Here is a 19000-nt window from a genome sequence, read left to right on the forward strand (position 1 = left end):
CTATCGGTGGTATCCGACTCAGCTGCAAATAGATGTGCAAGCATAGTGTGAGACTTCCATGTTCGAAGATCAACCCTAACGACTTGCTGATCTTTCCTTAGATAGATGTTGTTGGAGTGCCAATCAGGGATCAATCTTGCCATATGCAAGAAAGGTCTCCCTAGAATAGCCTCATACCCAAGGTGCTTTTGGAAATCCATTACAACAAGGCACACCCGATATGTGAGACCACAGGTTTTGATTTTAATGTTCTTGAGTACTCCTATGGGATGGGCTATGCCTCAATTAGCTAATTTATCTACCAAGGAAGTACTCTCTTGGTCGGGACTTTCCTACTTTTCCTAGCATTGTTTCGTGATGATGCTAACACCTGCTCCTCCGTCTAAGATTGCCATAGATTTCTTATCATGGAAGGAGATGGGTATCACTACATTCGTGTCATCAATCTCAAAATATTGGCCCAATTTGTTGACTGGCACCCTTGGAAGGTCTTAAGCATGATTTGGAGATTCAACATTATTAGGATTTGTGGGTTGGGGTGTCACGATTTGCCCATTCATCCACTCCTCAAAGCCTCCTGGAAGCACAGCTGCGTAGTCTTCTGCTTCTTCACTAGAAGAATCATCGTTTGGTATCTTCACTACCCACAAAAACCGGTGCTCGCTCTCTTCTAAGCCCAGTGCCAGCTCCCGAATTTGGGTGAAATACATGCTCGCAATTGATCCGAATGCTACATACAGAACTATCGATGCCGGTTGCATGTCCAACCAATCCAAGCATGCTTGATCGGCTGTGCTCAGGGATTCGACTTTATCACCTTTCAAGAAAGAAGATGACACAAGTGGACCTATAGCTCTGATATTTATGGCCTTTGGGAGAGCCTCGAGGGTTTCATGCTCTAGTTCACGAATGGTATTTATGAGCACACGTGACGCTCCGCGTAAACTGGATGCAATTTGCAGCACATACTCGAATGAGCATAACGGATTTGGATCCCATGCCACTTCAGGAAGCTCAGCGGCGTGAAGAGGCAGAAACCCTGGCAAATGAAACAGCTCAGAAGTCGTAGAGATATCAGTAGCAGAGCGAAATGGAAGGCGCCCCTCAAGTCCTTTTATGGCTTAGAAGAGTCTAAATCAATAGGCATGGAATCTATCGTTGGTCCTTGAGACATTGCAGGATTAGCCTCATTTCTATCCATTGAGATCAAGATGCCCATCACGACACTATTACGGGGTAATCCTACTCTATGGAGAGACCTCTTAGTTTTTAGTATAGGCACTGGAAGAAAACAAATGGCCAGTGGCTTCCCCTAGACTCTAATGATGAAGACAATACGAGGGTAAGTTTGTCTATTGATTTGAAGAGGGAGATGCTAAGAATGTGAATGTCACATTGCAATGGACTCTAAGGGATGTGTGAGAACACCTATTGGTCATGGAGGATGGCATGTTAGAATCCTTCTACTTTACCTTAAATGGTGGTAAGATCAGCCACCGTGTGGAGAAGTGCATGCATAGTGCCAATTTCATTCCTCCTGCAACTTTAAAGATTGCTAACAATGTGTTTGACTAGTGCAGCATTTAATTTTTTGTCAAATCCTAGTTATTGCTTCAAAAGATGATGAACAATTAAATGTCATAATCCTTTAGTTGTTGCAAGGTAGGATCTTCTTCAAACATCCATTGCATTAGGGTGGATACCTCTATTGAAGGGCATGACACACCTTCTTCCTCTACCCTTTTAGGTATTTGCAAGGCTTTTGAGGCTCAAGCATTTATCTCATGTCTAGGATGAATTGTATTAGTACTCTTGCTTGCCTTGAGACTCTGCTGACATTCCTCTTGGCACTTGTGTACCAATTTATGTGCATCAGTGAGACCTTGTTTCCCCACCCATGGGTTGGAATATTCACCATGACCCTTAGGTGTTGTGGTTTGGCCATGGGTTGAAGCCGTTAGCATTGCCTCGTTTTCCTCATGCGAGTGGTTGTTGGTACCATTTGAGAGAGTATCATCAGAGGAAGATGATGTTGGTAGGGAGGCTGTATCTTCATCCCATCTTGGATGATGACCTTATTTTTTCCCTTCCCAATCTTCATTGCACCCTTGATTCTTACTCGTGCCAATTTAGTTTCCTCTCTAGGTTATGACGTACTAGTTTTATCCTCTTGGCTTTTTTGCGAAGCTCTTTATTAAGGGCTTTAGCTTGCAACCTCATGATTACATTCAAGGATACTGATGACACTTGGCCTCTCTCAATTCTTAACAAGTTAAGGCTTGTGGACTTAGATGGCCTTCTCATCGAGCAATCCTTAAAAAGATGATCCACACCACACCTAGTGCACAATGGCGGTGTCCGTAGGCTCAAGGTGATCTTGTAGGACTCTTTTTGATCTCAATATCATGTGTTCATTGGCATGGTTAAGGCCTCAATTCTAGGTTGAGTCCGCCTTTATGCTTTTTTCTTATTTTTGTGTTCCCAGAGCTATCCCTATGGCCGTGGGGATAGGGCTATGGCAATGACTGACAAGATAGCAAGTCAGTGCGATAGAGTTAAAGCAATGATCGATGGGATAGACCTATGGAAATGAGTCAACTCCTATTTGACCGACGAGATAGAGCTATGGTGATGACCCGTGGGGATAGGACTAAAGCAATGATTGGCGAGATAGCAAGTTGGCGGGATAGGGTTAAGGCAACGACCGATGGGATAGGAAGTCTGTGGGATAGAGCTATGGTGATGACCCATGGGGATAGGGCTAAAGCAATGACCGGTCCAGGATAGCCTTATGGCATCGGGTCAATGCAAGTTTGACCGATGGGATAACTAACTGACAGGAATTGATTAGGGCGACAGGTTAGTTACTCACATGTGTCAAGTCGACGGGATATACTTAAGGCAACGGTCAGTGAAATAGCAAGTCAATGAGATAACGCTAAGGTGATAGGTCAACGTAAGTTTGACTAATGGGATACGATTATGGCCCCGGTCAATGCAAGTTTGACCGGTGGGATACGGTTATGGTGCCGGTCGGCAAGATAGCACTATCGCGTTGACCCATGGGGATAGGAACACGTAGTTTTGCCAACTGGTTTTTGATAATTCTTGAAGATTTGGAAGTTTTTGTTCATGTTTTTTTATGATGGGAGGATTCTGAACTACCTAATCTACCTACTCAATGAAAAAATCTTGAAAGAAAAACAACTTTTGAAAGCCAAAATGCAAGATTTCTTGAGGGGTGAGTTTTACCACACAAAATCATTTCAAAATTCAGCAAGATTCATCATTTTTTGTTGTTTTTTGTGTGTTTAAACCTCATACACTCTTTAGCAATCTCTCACACACAGTTTCTATCAACTCAAAACACTAAAAAGCATAAAAAACAAGCTTCAAATGCTCCAAAATGACTTTCCAACAAAAAAAACTGTTTTTCTACTTTTCTATCGAAACCTCTCACTTCCTCCCTCTCTCTTCTCCTACAACTCCACTAACAAGCTCCAACTTAGGCTTGAAGACTTTTGCAATGGGTAGATATCAAAGGAAGACAAGTGCAAATAACACAGTATTAGATAAAGTGGGACAAAAGTGTGGGAGAGGAGAGCACACACAATGGAATAAGGAGACACCAAAAGTGGTGGAGCAAAAGCTACTCCAGCTTATTCCTCTATCATATATATATGAGTATACATGGGCACTGTACAAGTGGGTGGGCACACTGCCCTTTACCCCAACAACCTCCCACTTAAAGGCAGTGTGCCTTTAAGGGAGTATAGTACACATATAATACAATCAGCCATAGGCTGAAAAACAAGATGACTAGACCATCATCCTATGCCCATCAGCACTTTACAATGTGCAAAGTGCATAGAGGATAAGCTGCTAGCAGACATCAGGTCTGCAGGATAGAAAATGACAAGCTGTAGATGCCTATCAACCAAGATCCCATGCCAGATCTCACTGGGAGAGTGAACTCTCACCACCACGTGCTCCTGTGCTAAGTCCATAGCACCCGAACTATCACTGTGCAGAGAAAATGTCTCTGTACCACCTGTGACCATAAGCACGTGCCCTACAATAGACCTCTGCTAGTCTACCCAACCTGCATCACCTGCATGCTGCTCCTGGAAGCATAAGGACCTGATGTCCACAACCGCTTCCCTACTGCCAAAATCTACCATAATCATGCTACCAACTCCCACTGCAACGGAAGCAAGAACTGGAAGTGTAGCCCCAATGGCAAACATGTGAGAACCAAGTCTCAACATAGTCATGGATGCATGAAGTACTATGGCTGCCATATCAACCATAACTTGCTGCTCAACTGATCTGTGATCGTCAAACCTACTGTGTTTCAAGTATGGAGCCAATACAGGCTACCTGACTGATTCTCAACCAAGGCCAGCGATTTCTGAAATACCTGGAACACATCACTCTTCCGAGCTATAGCATAAGCCCACACTTTCCTAGTTGCATCATCAATGAATGTCACATAGTATTCAGCCCCGCCTAATGACCGTGTAGGCATGGGACCACATACGTCTGAATGCACCAAATCAAGCATTTCAAACTCTTTCTTTTGATTTGCACCCCAATTTGCATTCTTTTTCTTATGGCCCTTCTTGCCACAGTGGTAACACTCAATGTTTTGTGCCCTGGATTTGCTACAAGACTTCCCTCTTTCTTGGGACTTCCCCCTGAACTGTGATCTGCCCCTTTGCACATTTAAGGCTGCATCCTGCTTGTTGCCATCCATAGACTTCCGTCTAATCTCCTCGGCCAACAAGCTACCCACAACAAAAAGTTGCATTTTGGGAATTTCGAAATTGGGTGGATTTCATTAAAATTGGGAAAGGCTTCATTAAATTTGGGAAAATTTCCATTGATTGTGGGAATTTTACCAATATTGAATAAGCTAATATTTGGAATTCCAATGATTATGAAAAACTTCATTGGTTGTGAAACAGTTCATTGCGTATAAAACCGGAACAAAGCATTTGTGGCAGAGTTTGAAAATCATGTATTTGGTGGTGTTAATAAACACCGTCTAGGGACAACATGTATATTTTACTTGAGGTGTTTATAAACACCAGTTGGTGGTGTTAACAAACACCATGCATAGTGAGTTCCACTAGAAACAAAGTAGTTGGTGAAGGTCAGCTTCTGAAAATTGTCATATTAATAATATGCAAATACCCATTGACAAGATAACAACAATTGAGAAACATCACATGAGAGCACACCTTACAATGGAAGTTTGGGAGATTAAGAGGGAGAAAATCGACACCATTTTCTATGCTCTGATACCAAGCAAGCTCTCCTGTGCTTTGATACATACGCTCTGTGGAATCTTGATCTTCTTGGGTCTATTCATGGATTTTGATGTCCATGACCAGACAATTGCATCAATACACTCCCATACCTGTGGATCCAACCTATTCTCTGCCCAATACTTGTTCCAGCAATCAACATAGGCATCTGCATCACTAAGCCCCTTTCTCTTAGCTGATGGTGCCCAATACTAAATTAATAATTTCTTGAAATTAGGAGAAGCAGCATCCATCTCGGCACTTGATATGGCAACCCCAAGCCATATGGGGTATATAGGATCTGATGGCCTCACCAAGACGAAGTCACCTTGCTTAACATCCACCATTGGTTTAAACTCTTCCCTCGGCTTACCTTTTAGAGGCCCACAATAGTGATCATTCCATTCCTCATAGCCTTGGAAATCATTAATGCAAGCATCTATATCATCCTCCTCATCAGGAGATTGCATTCTTGGCCAAAACTCTCTGTACACTCCTATCTCTGAGATGTTTTCCTATTCGAGCTCACCGATCATGGTTTTCCAATAGTCTATGACTGGCCTAATGTAGGACTCATAGGATGCATTCTTTCCACTTGCACATCTCTCCCAAAACTTAATGTAATCCTTTATCCCTGATATTACTTGCAAGTGATCTCTCACAAATGCAGCCATTGGCAGTATATCCGGACAACCTGTTGGCAACAATGATCGACCCTCACTATCTTTCTTCCATAGCTCAATTCCCCCTTCAATGGGCATCCAATTCGGTGATTTTGGATGCACCTTGTACTGCATCATTGGTATGTCACCTTGCATGTAAAATCAAAATTGTAATGGCTTTGCATGTCTAACTAGCATTTCTTGCCCATAACATAGGTAGCCATCCACATAATCCTTGAAGTTAGGAACCCGTGTAAGAACAAATGGTGCCAGTGAAGATGATGTACATTTTTTGAATGTATCCATCAGATGCGGGAAAGTGAATGTTTGTCCCACCCGTAAGCTCTCAGAAAACCTGCTGAACATTGCATTAATGTCCTCATGTGTGTGCCCTACCATCAAGAAGCCCAATGGAACTATCTTGAAAATGCCCCTTGCTACAAGAAGAGAAAGGTATGCAAACAAGTATTCTATTTTTGTTCTCAGACCCACAATTATCTAGTTGGAGTAGCAAGTTCTTTGGCAACTTTTGGAATGGTGGCTCAATAGTAACACTCCCCTCTAAAGAGGGTGGGTTTTCTCTTGTATTTGACGGAAAAAAATTCATACATGTGTCTGTAGCCCTTGCAATGGAAGTTGTCATGGCCTCCATGACAGACTTCGGGTCACTTTTGGATATAGTTTCTAGATTTGCATTTGTGATCGTGACATCTACATTTTCAAACAAGCTAGCTCCACTTGTGGAAACATGTGCACCTTTAGAACTGTAACCACTTCAATCACCTCATCCTCTTACTCCTGTGCAATCTTCTTGCCCACAACTACCCCATCGACAACCACATTCACAATCTGACCAATCAGACTGTCTTCAACATCGACATTGGTCCAACTCACTTCTAGGACCTCTGCCTCTACCTCCGAGTCGGGAACCTCCACGGGCATCATCTCCACACTTACGAGGATATGCATGCCACCCATTTTTGGAAGTACCACTTGTACCTCGCTCGCCTCACATCTAGGTAGCTGGACCGCTACGCCATCTTGTAGTCAGTCCTCTCCACCACCCTCCTCCAATGCGGCTGACCCAAGGACCGATCAGCAATAGGAAAGGGGGCATGTTAACATCCACAGAGTACAACTACCAAATGCAGGGTAATCAATGAGTAAAGGTGACCAAGCCGAATGATCTACTTCAACAAGACAACTCAAGGGTGTTTGATACCCAAATACACCAAGGTCAATGATTACAAGCAATGTGCATGCGGAAGGAGTATAGCTCAAACTCAGGGAGTTTGATCCCCAAATACGAAAAGCCCACCCCAAAGTCCAAAGATTCCATGTAATGTGCACAGGCTATATGTTCCATACCTACCCCCACTCGGAACAAGGAGGTGCAGGAATAAGGAGATGCACACTTCTGGTCCACGAAGAGTGCATGCACCTTGAATTGTTCAGCTCCACATCTATAGGAAATAGCGACACCAACGAAAATAGACCTAGAAAAAATATAGCTCAAACTCAGGGAGTTTGTTCCCCAAATATTCCAAAGAAAAGGCTTCCCAGCAACATTCAGGATTACTTTGAGCATCTCACAAAAGCCTAGCCTCATCACTCTAGGTTTTGAGCTGCGCTCATGAGCTTCAAACCCCAAACAAGTGAAGGTGTGAGGGCGCTTAGGGAGTTTGAGCCCTAAATCCCCCGAGCCTAGGAGCGGCGAGGCTAACACAAGCACTATTTGGGAGCCAGTTAGGACCACCTCCTAATACCAGGTTTGTCCCAAGCGCTTTAATATGGTTAACACAAGCACTATTTCCACTAGTAGGGAGACGGTAAGAATAGCAATACGCCTTGGTGCCCTACGAGCCCAAGAGCCCATGGTTGTAAAGTGAGGGAGAGTGCTAAAAAGGAAAAGGGTTGGCCCTCCCTTCAAAAGGTGACTTGTATAAAAGGCCAAAAGTTTGACTTTTGTCTTCATTATCATTTGCACATGTTTGAATACAAGCTCGCTCTTCTCTTCCAAGAGAGTGTTTTGGGTGTTCTCTTGTTTCCATTGTAGTGCCTTTGTGGTTGTCACTCTATCCCCTTTCACTCCCTTCTCCTTCTTCCCTTCCTCCTCCTCCCTTCTCCCACCTTCCTCCCCTCCCTTCTTCCTCTTCCCTCTTCCTCGCATGAAACCACATTGCAACAATCCGAAGGCCGCTTGAGTGACATTTGCAGGTGGCTCGTGCTATGCATTGCTCCCACAAGGAGTAGCTAGGAGTGGAAGTTCTGTCGGTATATCTTCAACTACCCCACGACATGGGAGTCACCGCTGAGACCCACCAAAAATAAAATCTTCAAAACATTTACACATCCACCATGATAATAGTACCAAAGTTTAAGGGTGTGTATTGGTGAGTTGCACCAACAATGATTTAGAAGCGACCCATTTAAATCCACCAACACTGTCAACTTCGGCTTCTCCCAAGGTGCCATACTTAGATTATCATCAATGTTTGTTTCCATGGACTACTCTAAATTGCTTAGTATTAACCTTTGATGATGCTTTCTAATGTATCCACTCCATCCACTCTTGATTATATTTTGTAAAATACAAAATTTACCAAATTTTGTCAATAGGTATTTGTTTATTCTTGTTCCTAATGCACTTATGTCACTAGAGCTATAACTTGTCAATTTGTATTTGTTTATTACAATTCCTTCTTTATGGATCTAGAGTAGTAACTTTTAAGCACATCAGTCTAGGCACATAATTCTTATTAAGCCATAACTTATAATAAAAGGACAGCAACATATGCTACCAGTTATGGCTTCGATGCTAGAACATTTAACCCTTTCCTTGAGAGACCTTTGTAAGAGCATCTTCAAATTTTCCTAATAGTGGACAACCTCATTTACTTAGGCAAGCTAGCCAATGATCCCAAACTATACAAGATTAAAGTAAGAAAGTATCTCTTGAAAATAAATGTATATTCTTATTTCTCAATACAGGAATACTCAACAACTCCTTTTGTTGTGGATGTTGTAGCACCACCTCATTTGTGTCCTTAGAAATTCTTCTCTTTGCACTTTCCAAGAAAGTCATTATCTCCTTGAATATCATGAATTCTTTCATGTTGTTGCACATTCTTGTCTTCACCCTTTGAATTTTTTGTATTTTTAATTAATTTAACTTCCTTGATAGATTGGGAAGTTGATCTTTGTTGACCTTTTGCTCATCACCATATGGTTGTGAGTGTAGATCATGTTCCCCTATAAAAAATTATTGATTATTTATTGAATTCTAACCTAGACCATTAAAAAATTTCAAATAAGCATCTAGTTTTGATTAGTATTGAAGAGTTGTTTCTATCTCATGGTCATCCTCTTTACACATATTTTGTGGAGTCTATTTCAAATCATTTCCACTAGATTTGGGAGCCCTAGTTTATTCTTTTAGAAAGTTACTGGGAGCATGATCTTCTTGACCTACAAAAATATTTGATCCATTTTTTGTGTTAGAGTGAGTCAGCATTCATTATACCTATGGGTGTGGTTTGCTCCTCTGATTCCTTGCATCTTGGGGAACACCTCGCATAAGGGGCCACTTGCTTGGTGACTCAAGAAAGAGCATTCAACATTGTGCGGCCCCAGGAGTTGCCATAGCAACTTGCACCTTGACAGAGAAATTGCAAGCTTCTGAAAAAATACAAAGAATGTCAATTTGGGAAAGTCAAGTTATAAGTGGAGTAGAGTCTGTAAGCATACACGGTAATGGAAGTACAAGTGTTCCAGGCTCCCATGCCAGAACTCCTTGTGTGGACACTAACATGCAAGATAGATTGCCACCTATGGCTCGTGAAGCTAGATTGGCAACTGGTACTCCTAACTTGAGGCAGCCCATGATAGTTGAGAGCATCCAAGTTCAAGACTTGGAGAATGCATAGTATCTACTTGGTAGATCAATCTTGTGGTTAGGATATCCACTGAGTATGGTTGATAACAATGATATGAGAGCTGCATGGAATGGCATTGCTAACTATAGGCTGGGTTTCAAGCCACCTTCTTACCACACATTGCATACGTCATTGTTAGATAAGGCATATGCGAAAGAGAAACATAAATTGTAGTATTTTTGAGCAATTGCATAACATCGGATGCATAATTTTCTCAAACCAATGGACAAGCATAAAACACCATGCTTTATTGAATGTGACAGTTATATCACCACGTGGGGAGGCCTTCCACACATCGATTGATGCCTCACATGTAAAGAAGTTAGGGACATATATGGCTAGTGTGTTACCCAAGGTTCTAAGAGAGTTAGACCTGAAAAGTTTGTTCAGGTTGTCATGGATAATGCCAAGAGTTGTAAAAAGGCGGGAAGACTATTGCAAAGGGAGTATACCAATTTATATGCATCTACATGTTGTACACATACTTTAAATCTTGCATTGAAAGATTTGTATAAACAAGTGCCATGGTTCAAAGAGAATGTTTGTGAGGCTCGAGACATTGTCAAGTTAGTACGATCGAAGGAATGTCTCGAAGTAGCCTTTATGTCTCATGATGGTTCTACCATGTTGCGATTGCCAGCAACCATGAGATTTGCTATACTTCTACACTTTGCAATCTCTGGTGAAAAATAGGAGTTTTCTTATAAAAACATTTCATTGTGATGTATTTGAATGATGGATGTTAGAGTTGACCGATAGGGCAACTCTGATAGGGCAACAAGGAGAAAATGCATTTGAACTATGGATGTCAGAGTTATTGATAGGGCAACAAGGAGAAAATGCATGACGTGAAAGAAACATTAGGATCCCCTACATTATGGAAACAGTTTGAGGATGTCATTAATGCTATGAAACCTATTTTATATGCACTTAGGGCGTTGGACTCAAAGTCTCCAACAATCGAAAAAGCATGCATGCACTTTTGGAGTATTGAGCAAGCTCTTATTGCAAGGAATCCCCCTACTCGCCACGGCCAAGAGAATGAGATAAGACCATTTAATGCTACAAAATGCAAGGAATTGTGGCAATTGTTTAGGCCACAATGGGAGCAAGCTCATAATCCATTGCATAGTGTTGGGTATATTTTAGACCTCAAATGGTGGAATATGAAGCCTGAAGAGATCCCAATTATTATGCATGACTATCATAAGGTGGTGCGACAATATTATCCCCACAAACATGAGTTTGCAAAGTGTTGTAACAAGTTAGCCAAGTATCGATGCAAGGAGGGGTTGTTTGCATCGAGTGATGTTCAAGCATTGGTAGAAACTACATCTGCTTGGAAATGGTGGACAATGAATGGTGGCACGTGTGAGCTTCTATGCCCGATTGCAATGAGGGTTCTTTCTCAGACATGCTCAAACTCGGGCTCAAAAAGTAACTAGAGTCATTACAAGTACATTACGAATAGACTTCTAGAGGATCGGTTTGAGAAGTTAGTGTACATCTACACCAATCATAAAATCCTAGAAACATTAGGAGATGTGGGATATGAGGAGAAAGTTCCAAAATGGACCCACGATATCCCGCCAGATGCTATACAACCTAAAGCAACCCCATCGTTGCAAATTCCAGAACCCTAAGAAGAGGATGAAACTGGTCGTGCAACATCTGAGGAGGATACCAATGAGGAGGATGAATCTGATGAAGATGAAGGAAATAATACTCGCCTTCCCCACTTAGCCTTACAACTATTCAGATCCAAATTGTGGTTCACTTTCTTTCCCAACTTACCAAAAGATTTATCAGGATATGAACCACAACCGGATCGAATGACGAGCCTCTACCACTATTTCCACCAATATATAGCCTTGGGGCGCATGAGAAACTGGGAATCTATAGCCCACAGTACCGTTGGTACACGAGATACTAATGACGGTAATATTAATTATCTTGGTGGTGTATATTACCACACTGAGATAATTAATATTACCATCAGTAATGTGAGCACTACTATCAGTAGTATCTTGTGTACTGGCGATACTTTTATCCGGTTTTTTGGTGATTTTTTTGGTAAACTACATGATCACGTTGTTTTCACGGTACTTGGAAGAGTAATTAACAAACGTTGATAACCCATTGACACAAACATGAAAACGTGAATGTAATCCTTGGCTGGTGCTATGACAACAGGTGGAGAAGAGCTACTACTAGCTAGATCGTCCAATGGTCTAGGTGTAGATCCATCAACGTACTCCCATTTGTTCTTAAGTACAAGAATGGTCTCCATTCGGTAGTTCCATGTGCCATAGTTGGAGTTGTCTAGCTTAGCAAATGCCTCTAGATTGAGGTTGCTAGTCGTAGATATGGTGTAAGAAATGTACTCAAAGTGGCATGAAAATCACTGTCTGAATCAACTGCAAAATGCTAATGGTAGCAAGTGAAATCTGAACTATAGATGAAGGTAGAACTGCAATATATATAATCCAATCTGAACTACAAGGCTTGTGGCAAATGATGATGGGAATAGCCAAGAGGCTTTACAAGGCTGAAATGATGTGCACAATGTCGTGAAATAGCCAAATAGGCTTTACAATGATGGCATGTGTGTGTGAAATCAAATCATGTGCTATCTGCCCACTAAACAATCGACAATGCCTCTGAACACTTTGAAGTCTACTCACTGAACTGATGAACTTTGGGTTTCAGGTAATGTGATGATGGGAAATCGTATGTGAGCATAGGGACTAACTCCAAGTAGGAACTAGTCAAGAATTCCAAGCATGGCTTAGATTGGCAACTTGGGGAGATTCAAAGCGTCCCCTCTATGGCGATCTAGTCTACTCTGATCTAGATCTATAGCAACCATCAATTGATGAAAGAAAAGCAAATAATTTTGTTTCTTTGGTTCTTTTTATGTGCTGGGTCACAAGCATCGATGTAGAGGCTGATGTGTATATAGGAAGTGGATTTGTTGGTGAGGCTCAAAAGTGAGTGTAACTTGCACCAAAATGTGCGTGTGATGTGATGAGCATGTAGAGCACAAGAATTCCATCGATTTTCCTTTTTGGAGCGCCCTCAAATTCTTCCTGGATCAAGAGATATGGCTTGATCTAGGTGGAGGGGCAAAAGGAGTGCAAATGTGCTCAATGATGATGTGGCAGTCAGGGGGTCACATGCAATGACTATGTGTGCATGGTAGGGGTAATTGTGCCTGGCAGGGGACTGTGATGATTGGATAGCTGAGGTGGACAATCCACGTCACAGTTGCTAACTTGGCAATGATGACTCAGCTTTGACTAGTCAATTGTTATGATTGATGATGTGGATTGATGACATGGTAGTGTTGACTAGATTGCTGATATGGTAGTCGACTACCACATGTCAGATAAGCCTACGTGACAGGTGGAGGATAAGGTTGCCATGTGTCAAAGGCTAAACCAAGCCTTGTTGACCATGGGTTATTTTCACTAGAGTGACTGCCAAATGGCCAACTATGGATCAACCACTTAACTGTCATTGGATCCTATCTTCCACATGTTGGAAGTTTGGATGCCAAAATCTTTCAATATGTCAATTGAATCTCGAGATTCCATCCTCCATTGACTGAGGGATTGGAGCCTTTGGAGTCAGGCATCACGGTTGTACGTTGGAGAGGCATCTGTTTCATTGTTTGGAGCAGAACTGTTGCTTGCTGAGCTAGTGGAGTCATGGCTAGAGTCATTGGAGCTCTGGGCTACTGGTTAGGTGAGCCTTGTTGGTGAGGCGGCTCTTGAGAGCGTAGCTCATCAGCGTACATATTGCTGGAGGCGAGAGCTCGTTGCACTTGAAGTCTGGGGCTGCTAGTTAGTGTAGTTGGAGAAGCGATGGCACACAAGCTAGGCTTGCTAGACTCCCGATGGCGTAGGTCATGTGTAGAGTTTTGCTTGCTATGTTGTGGAGCAAAGGAGTCAGCTGGGTTGTGGATGGACATTTAGTAGCCTTTGGAGGTGCGGCTAGCTTTGTTTGGAGAAGTAACCGCCCGAGATGGAGACGTCTAGTTGTAGAGGCTGTTGGAGAAATAGCAGGAGGTCATTGAGCCGGTTACACGAGATGAAGCTACTATCGATGATGGTGCTTGGAAGTGCTTGCTGGAGAAGCTTGCTTATGCGGATTGCTGGAGCTCATTGTGCAACTTGCAAGGTGGCACTGCCTTGCTTGCTAGAAGGAGACTGGGGGCTAGAGATGTTATCTTCGCTGCATCTTGGCGTATGTAGTGAGAGTTGCCGACGGAGTTGGAGAGGTGACTCTTGTTGGTGTTGTGGCATTGAGCCAAGCTGTCAGCTCACTTGGAGACCCACAGGCCAGTGCCTAAGAGGTGTAGGCACTAGGAAATTGGCTCGCTACATTTGGTCAGTTGCTGTTGCTGCTAGCTGAGACTAAGGAGCCATGAGACTAGTGGTCATCCTAGTCAAGTTTGTAGAGTTATTGAGGGCGGCTATTGAAAGAGCTATTGTTGTTGAGGCCATAGAAGCCCATGGATGGTCAAAGGGTTGTCTTGTTTGCCTTTGTTGATGCGAGCTCTCCAGCTTATTACTTGCTTGCAGGTCTCTCTTATATCCTAATCTCACACAACACTCTATTCATGGTGTAGAATTCCTCCAAATGAACTCTATGTCTCATAGACAAGACTCTGTCTCAAAAGAAATAATGACACTCTCTTTCTCTCAGATCCCTCACAAATGAATCTCTCTCTCAAAATGAAAAAACCAATGAATGAAAATTCTCTCAATGGAAGTGAACGGAAGAAACTCACAATCACTCAAGAGAACTCTCAATCTCACAATCTCTCTCACGCTCTCAAGAATTACAATGCCTCAGCCAAAGGCAAGGGAGCTATGATACCATGACAAAATATGAAGAGGGGAGAGGAGAAGAGTGGAGATGAGGAGAGAGCTCAGAGGGCACAGCTAGAGAGCACACCACATATACAAACCCATTTAGGGTTTGGGTTAGGGCATCTAACCCTTTCCTTTATAGCACTCCATTGGATTAGTGCTATTATGCACATATGTTCACATGATGGTGCTATGCACATATGATCACATGATGTTGAGCGTGATCTCTCAACAATACCTATTACGCTAGATTCCAAAGTGATGTATAGTATATTTACTAATATGGAGCATATGGAGGATGATCATGGCCATGGAGGTGATGATGATCGTGATACGAGAGAGGAGGAGGATCATGAGATAGGAGATATAGATATTCAAGACATTACCCATGAGGACGAGCTTGCCATTGGTCATGTTGATTTCGATTAGCACAATAGCACAAGTAGTACTAGGCTAAATATATTTGTAGATCTCCATATTGGTTTGGATATTGAAGTGGATAGTTTGGCAAGGCTTGATCTCATTGAGGATGAGATCGAACCATACCCCATCATTGTATCACCCATGTTTCTTACATATTGGCAAAACTATTTTATATATTGTCTCATTCTCCTCACCTCACTTAATTTTTGTATATGTGAGTTTGGGCAAAAGCATATTATCATGTGTGACACGTGCATAGCATTGATATTTTTATTAAAAATTAGGTGCTTTGGTAATCATGGACAATGTTTGGCAAGCAATGATGCACATTTAGTCTATTTTATAGTGTAGACGCACTATTAAATGCATGTATAACCACATTGATAGACACATCAATAACCGTGCTAGTAGATGTGCCCACATTTTCATTAAGTTTATCAGCGCTTATACATGCGTCCGCTATTTTGCACATCTACTCTCATGCATATATGGATGCATTGTGTTGTTATGTCGGTGATGCTTCTATGATCAACCTAATCACATTCTTGGGTCCAATCTAGTATAGCCATGATGCATCGAGGCTCAACAATGGATATTATAGCAAGACTCCAGTCAACCAAATGGGAGATAGCTTTTACAACAGCCAGTTGAGAATTGGTCCAAACGATCTTGATGCGTTGCTTGTCAAGCTCTTGGAGTATTAATTGAGGTGACATGGTGGGGCAAAGAACAAGATTGGCATGCTGTTTTAGTAGGGTGGATCCTTCCATCATCTCATTGCTCCCTCTCTCTCTCTCTCTCTCTCTCTCTCACACACACACACACACACACACAACATATGCACACACAGGCATATAGATGCACATGTGTGAACACATATATTTACAGATATAAAGAATTTGAATGTGTACGCATGCGATGTGTGTGTGTGTGTGTGTATGTGTGTGTGTGTGTGTGTGTGTGTGAGAGAGAGAGAGAGACAGAGAGAGAGAGAGAGATGATTCAAATTTAAAAAACCTTGATTTTAACAGAAGTAAACCTTCCCACAATTAATGTAAGCTGTATCCTCTCATTCCTTTTTAATTTCCTTCTATTTAACTCAGGGACAATTCTTTTAGGATTGTCGGGTTCTTATAATGTTCTTTAAAAAAAGCATAACTCATTTTGCTGAAGTGTAGAGTGATGTACCTCACTACATTTTTAAAAAATCAATAAAGAAATTGGAATGCAAGTGTACTTTGTTAGCTAGAGAGAGAGAGAGAGAGAGAGAGAGAGAGAGAGAGAGAGGACTTCTAAAAGCATTTAAAGGTTAGTTTTCTATCTAACTAAAAAGATTTTATTTTCTAAGCTCTTGACACATTTAAGGTTCTTTTAGTTGAAGTACATTATCTATTTGAAATTGAGATAGGAGAATGAATGTCTTAAAATTCAGAACTAGATAGCTCCAAAGATCCCATCATTCTTATTAGAAGTGACTTCATTCATGCATGTGGCTACCTAATGGCTACAATATGGAAATTAGATGTCATTTCCTACCATCCTATTCTAATTCTTGTCCATGGAATGGACTTTGCTTTCGTCATTAGTAGCCTTTGCCCCATCTATTCTCAATAATGCTACTCGCAATGTAAGTCCAACAAGCAAGAGCTTAGAGCTTGACTCTTGAGTAACTTGCATTCTTCTCGAGAGGATTCTGCGTTTCACGAGCCACACAACTTTGAGGGCAAAGGGAAAGTCGATCCGGTATAATTGGGAAGAGCGAGCGTTACAAAGAAGGAGATATTTGTGCGATTGTTCAGGCTACTTCCAATGACAAAGGCAAACCGTGAGGACTCGTGGGAGTGACAGAAGCCTATCTGTAGAATAGGACAGGTTAGAGAGAGAGGCGATGGACCGTGTATCATTCATGCACAGTGGACACACCTGAAGGTCAGGGAATAGCCTGGCACCTGCAGCGATGTATCATCGAGTCTAGTCAAGTCGAACTCAGTCCGTGAAGCCTCAGTGTTGATACTAGATAGCTTTCAAGACTGCGGGAGCAAGTAGATGTGGGGATTCATGGCCTCACCGTCACGGACGCGGGAGGGATCTGACCGGTATTATTATTGGAGGTCTGAGACACGGGCTACGATGCAAAGTCTTAATTGATTTGCTTCTGCGCCGATGATGCTGCAACTTGCAATGTTACACCAACTTGTTGAAGCTATTGTCTTTCTTCTTGGGGGACCCCTTGCGCGCACGTGGTGTTCCGCATTTTGCATGGTGAACGAATGTATCAGCCGGCGAGGCTTGATAGGCTCGTGACGAACCTCTGATCAAATTGAGAAAGAAAACATCCCACACGACTCTGTCATCAGCCAGATTCAGCCTTGACCACCACGCAACGCACGTTTTCGCCCCTGTTGACATCCTTGCAGCTGCATACAAATTCATGCTAGAAACTTCAAGCACCTTGCTGGCAATCACTTCCTCTCCAGAGCCTCCCGTGGCGTCACGGCATCTAGGCATAGATTTATATCGCCGAGTCTGCACTCTCGCCGATGGATGGACTTACTACTAACTGGTAAGCGTTCGTACTGCTGTTGAGAATTCAATTTAGGAGAACGGATCAGACAGCTATGCTTTGGCTTCTGGGACGTGCAGGTTCCAGGTATGGGGAAAAAGGGCACGACCCATGCCTGCTTCTTTTTGCTGTTAGAGTTGGTTGAGCTTCCATAGTCAAAGCCGTGCACCTGAACGTCATTCCAATAGATTTGAGAAGATAGACTCACCGTAGTGGCAACGACAGCCTACATAGTCCTTAGCAGGTCGACGTCTAATCACAAAGCTCTTTGGATCCACGTGAAACAAGTCTAGCTTTAATTCCACATCTTTTTCTCTTTTTCTTATTTAATTTTTTTGGACGTAAGTTACTTGATATTTTTGAAAATCCAATGCCCACTTGTGTTTATTAATGGAGAGTCTAGTAATAACACTCCCTTGCCTTTGGAAAATGTCACCAACCATCTAGACTTGGCTTACTTGAAGGTTCTCAAAGGGGGTGTTTGCATGACAAGGAAGTGCGTTGCTCATTTGGGTAACGGTGACAAGAGGGCCATAAGCCATTTAGGGCCTCAATGTGATGCTCAAGGGACCTTGATTGACATTGGAGGGAGAGCTTGATGTTTTACAAGGAGGGATGGATGGATAACTTGGCAAAAGCTGGCTCACCGCTCAGGCTTTGCACCCCTGATACACCTAAAGTGCAAGCTTAGATTAATGGGAGAAATGTGGATTCAAATGGCACCTGAGTGGCTAAAACCGCACTTGCATCGTTGTTGATTTGCACAAATAAAGCCACAAGGGGGAGAAATAGTCACATAGGTGCTCGCATTTTGCCCGTGCGAAAAAAGGTCGAAAGCCACCCCAAGAATCCCTCATATTTCATTGTAGTTATTTTTATTGAACATATCTAAGTTCATAAAATTAGTTGGGTAATTGGGAGCAAAGAGCACTAGTCTAGTTCTTGCCCTTTCAGAGTTTGGGAAATAAAGGCCACCAAGAAACACAAAGACTTGAAAGGTTGCAAAAAGGAGAGGAAGAAGTAGGTAGAGTTATATCATGGATAAGTGGATATGAGAGCAAAAATGTTTTCTTGCAATTGAGAAAGGAAGGTCGAGGCATTGAGATGAGAGCTATGTTGTTGTATAGGATAAGTTCCATTTAATAACTTATGTTGATCTTTTACTTATCATTTTTCGTTTATAAGTTCCATTTAATGAAAGTACTTATCCTTTTACGTATTGTGATAGAGC

The 19000-nt window shown here is 42.3% G+C and overlaps 1 protein-coding gene across 1 annotated transcript; it reads right to left on the reverse strand.

Annotated features, from left to right (window-relative positions):
- Positions 1-491: 491 nt before the first annotated feature.
- Positions 492-17714, reverse strand: LOC147887085 (UDP-glycosyltransferase 1-like). The gene is made up of 2 exons (XM_087394220.1): positions 17516-17714; positions 492-1039 (listed from the first exon to the last, which is right to left on the reverse strand). Exons 1-2 carry the CDS (start codon positions 17712-17714, stop codon positions 492-494), a joined length of 747 nt encoding a protein of 248 aa, XP_087250346.1.
- Positions 17715-19000: the final 1286 nt, after the last annotated feature.

This window comes from Dipteris shenzhenensis, chromosome 23 (assembly GCF_047967505.1).
Source record: "Dipteris shenzhenensis isolate YYH24624 ecotype China chromosome 23, Dip_SZ_1.0, whole genome shotgun sequence".
In the NCBI taxonomy this organism is placed as follows: domain Eukaryota; kingdom Viridiplantae; phylum Streptophyta; class Polypodiopsida; order Gleicheniales; family Dipteridaceae; genus Dipteris; species Dipteris shenzhenensis.

Coding starts and splice junctions, on each gene's coding strand:
- LOC147887085 (XM_087394220.1), bottom strand. CDS start 17,714: ATGCCTAGATGCCGTGACGCCACGGGAGGCTCTGGAGAGGAAGTGATT. Junction 1,040..17,515: donor CTTTCTCAATTTGATCAGAG/GTTCGTCACGAG, acceptor TTCATTTGCCAG/GGTTTCTGCCTCTTCACGCC.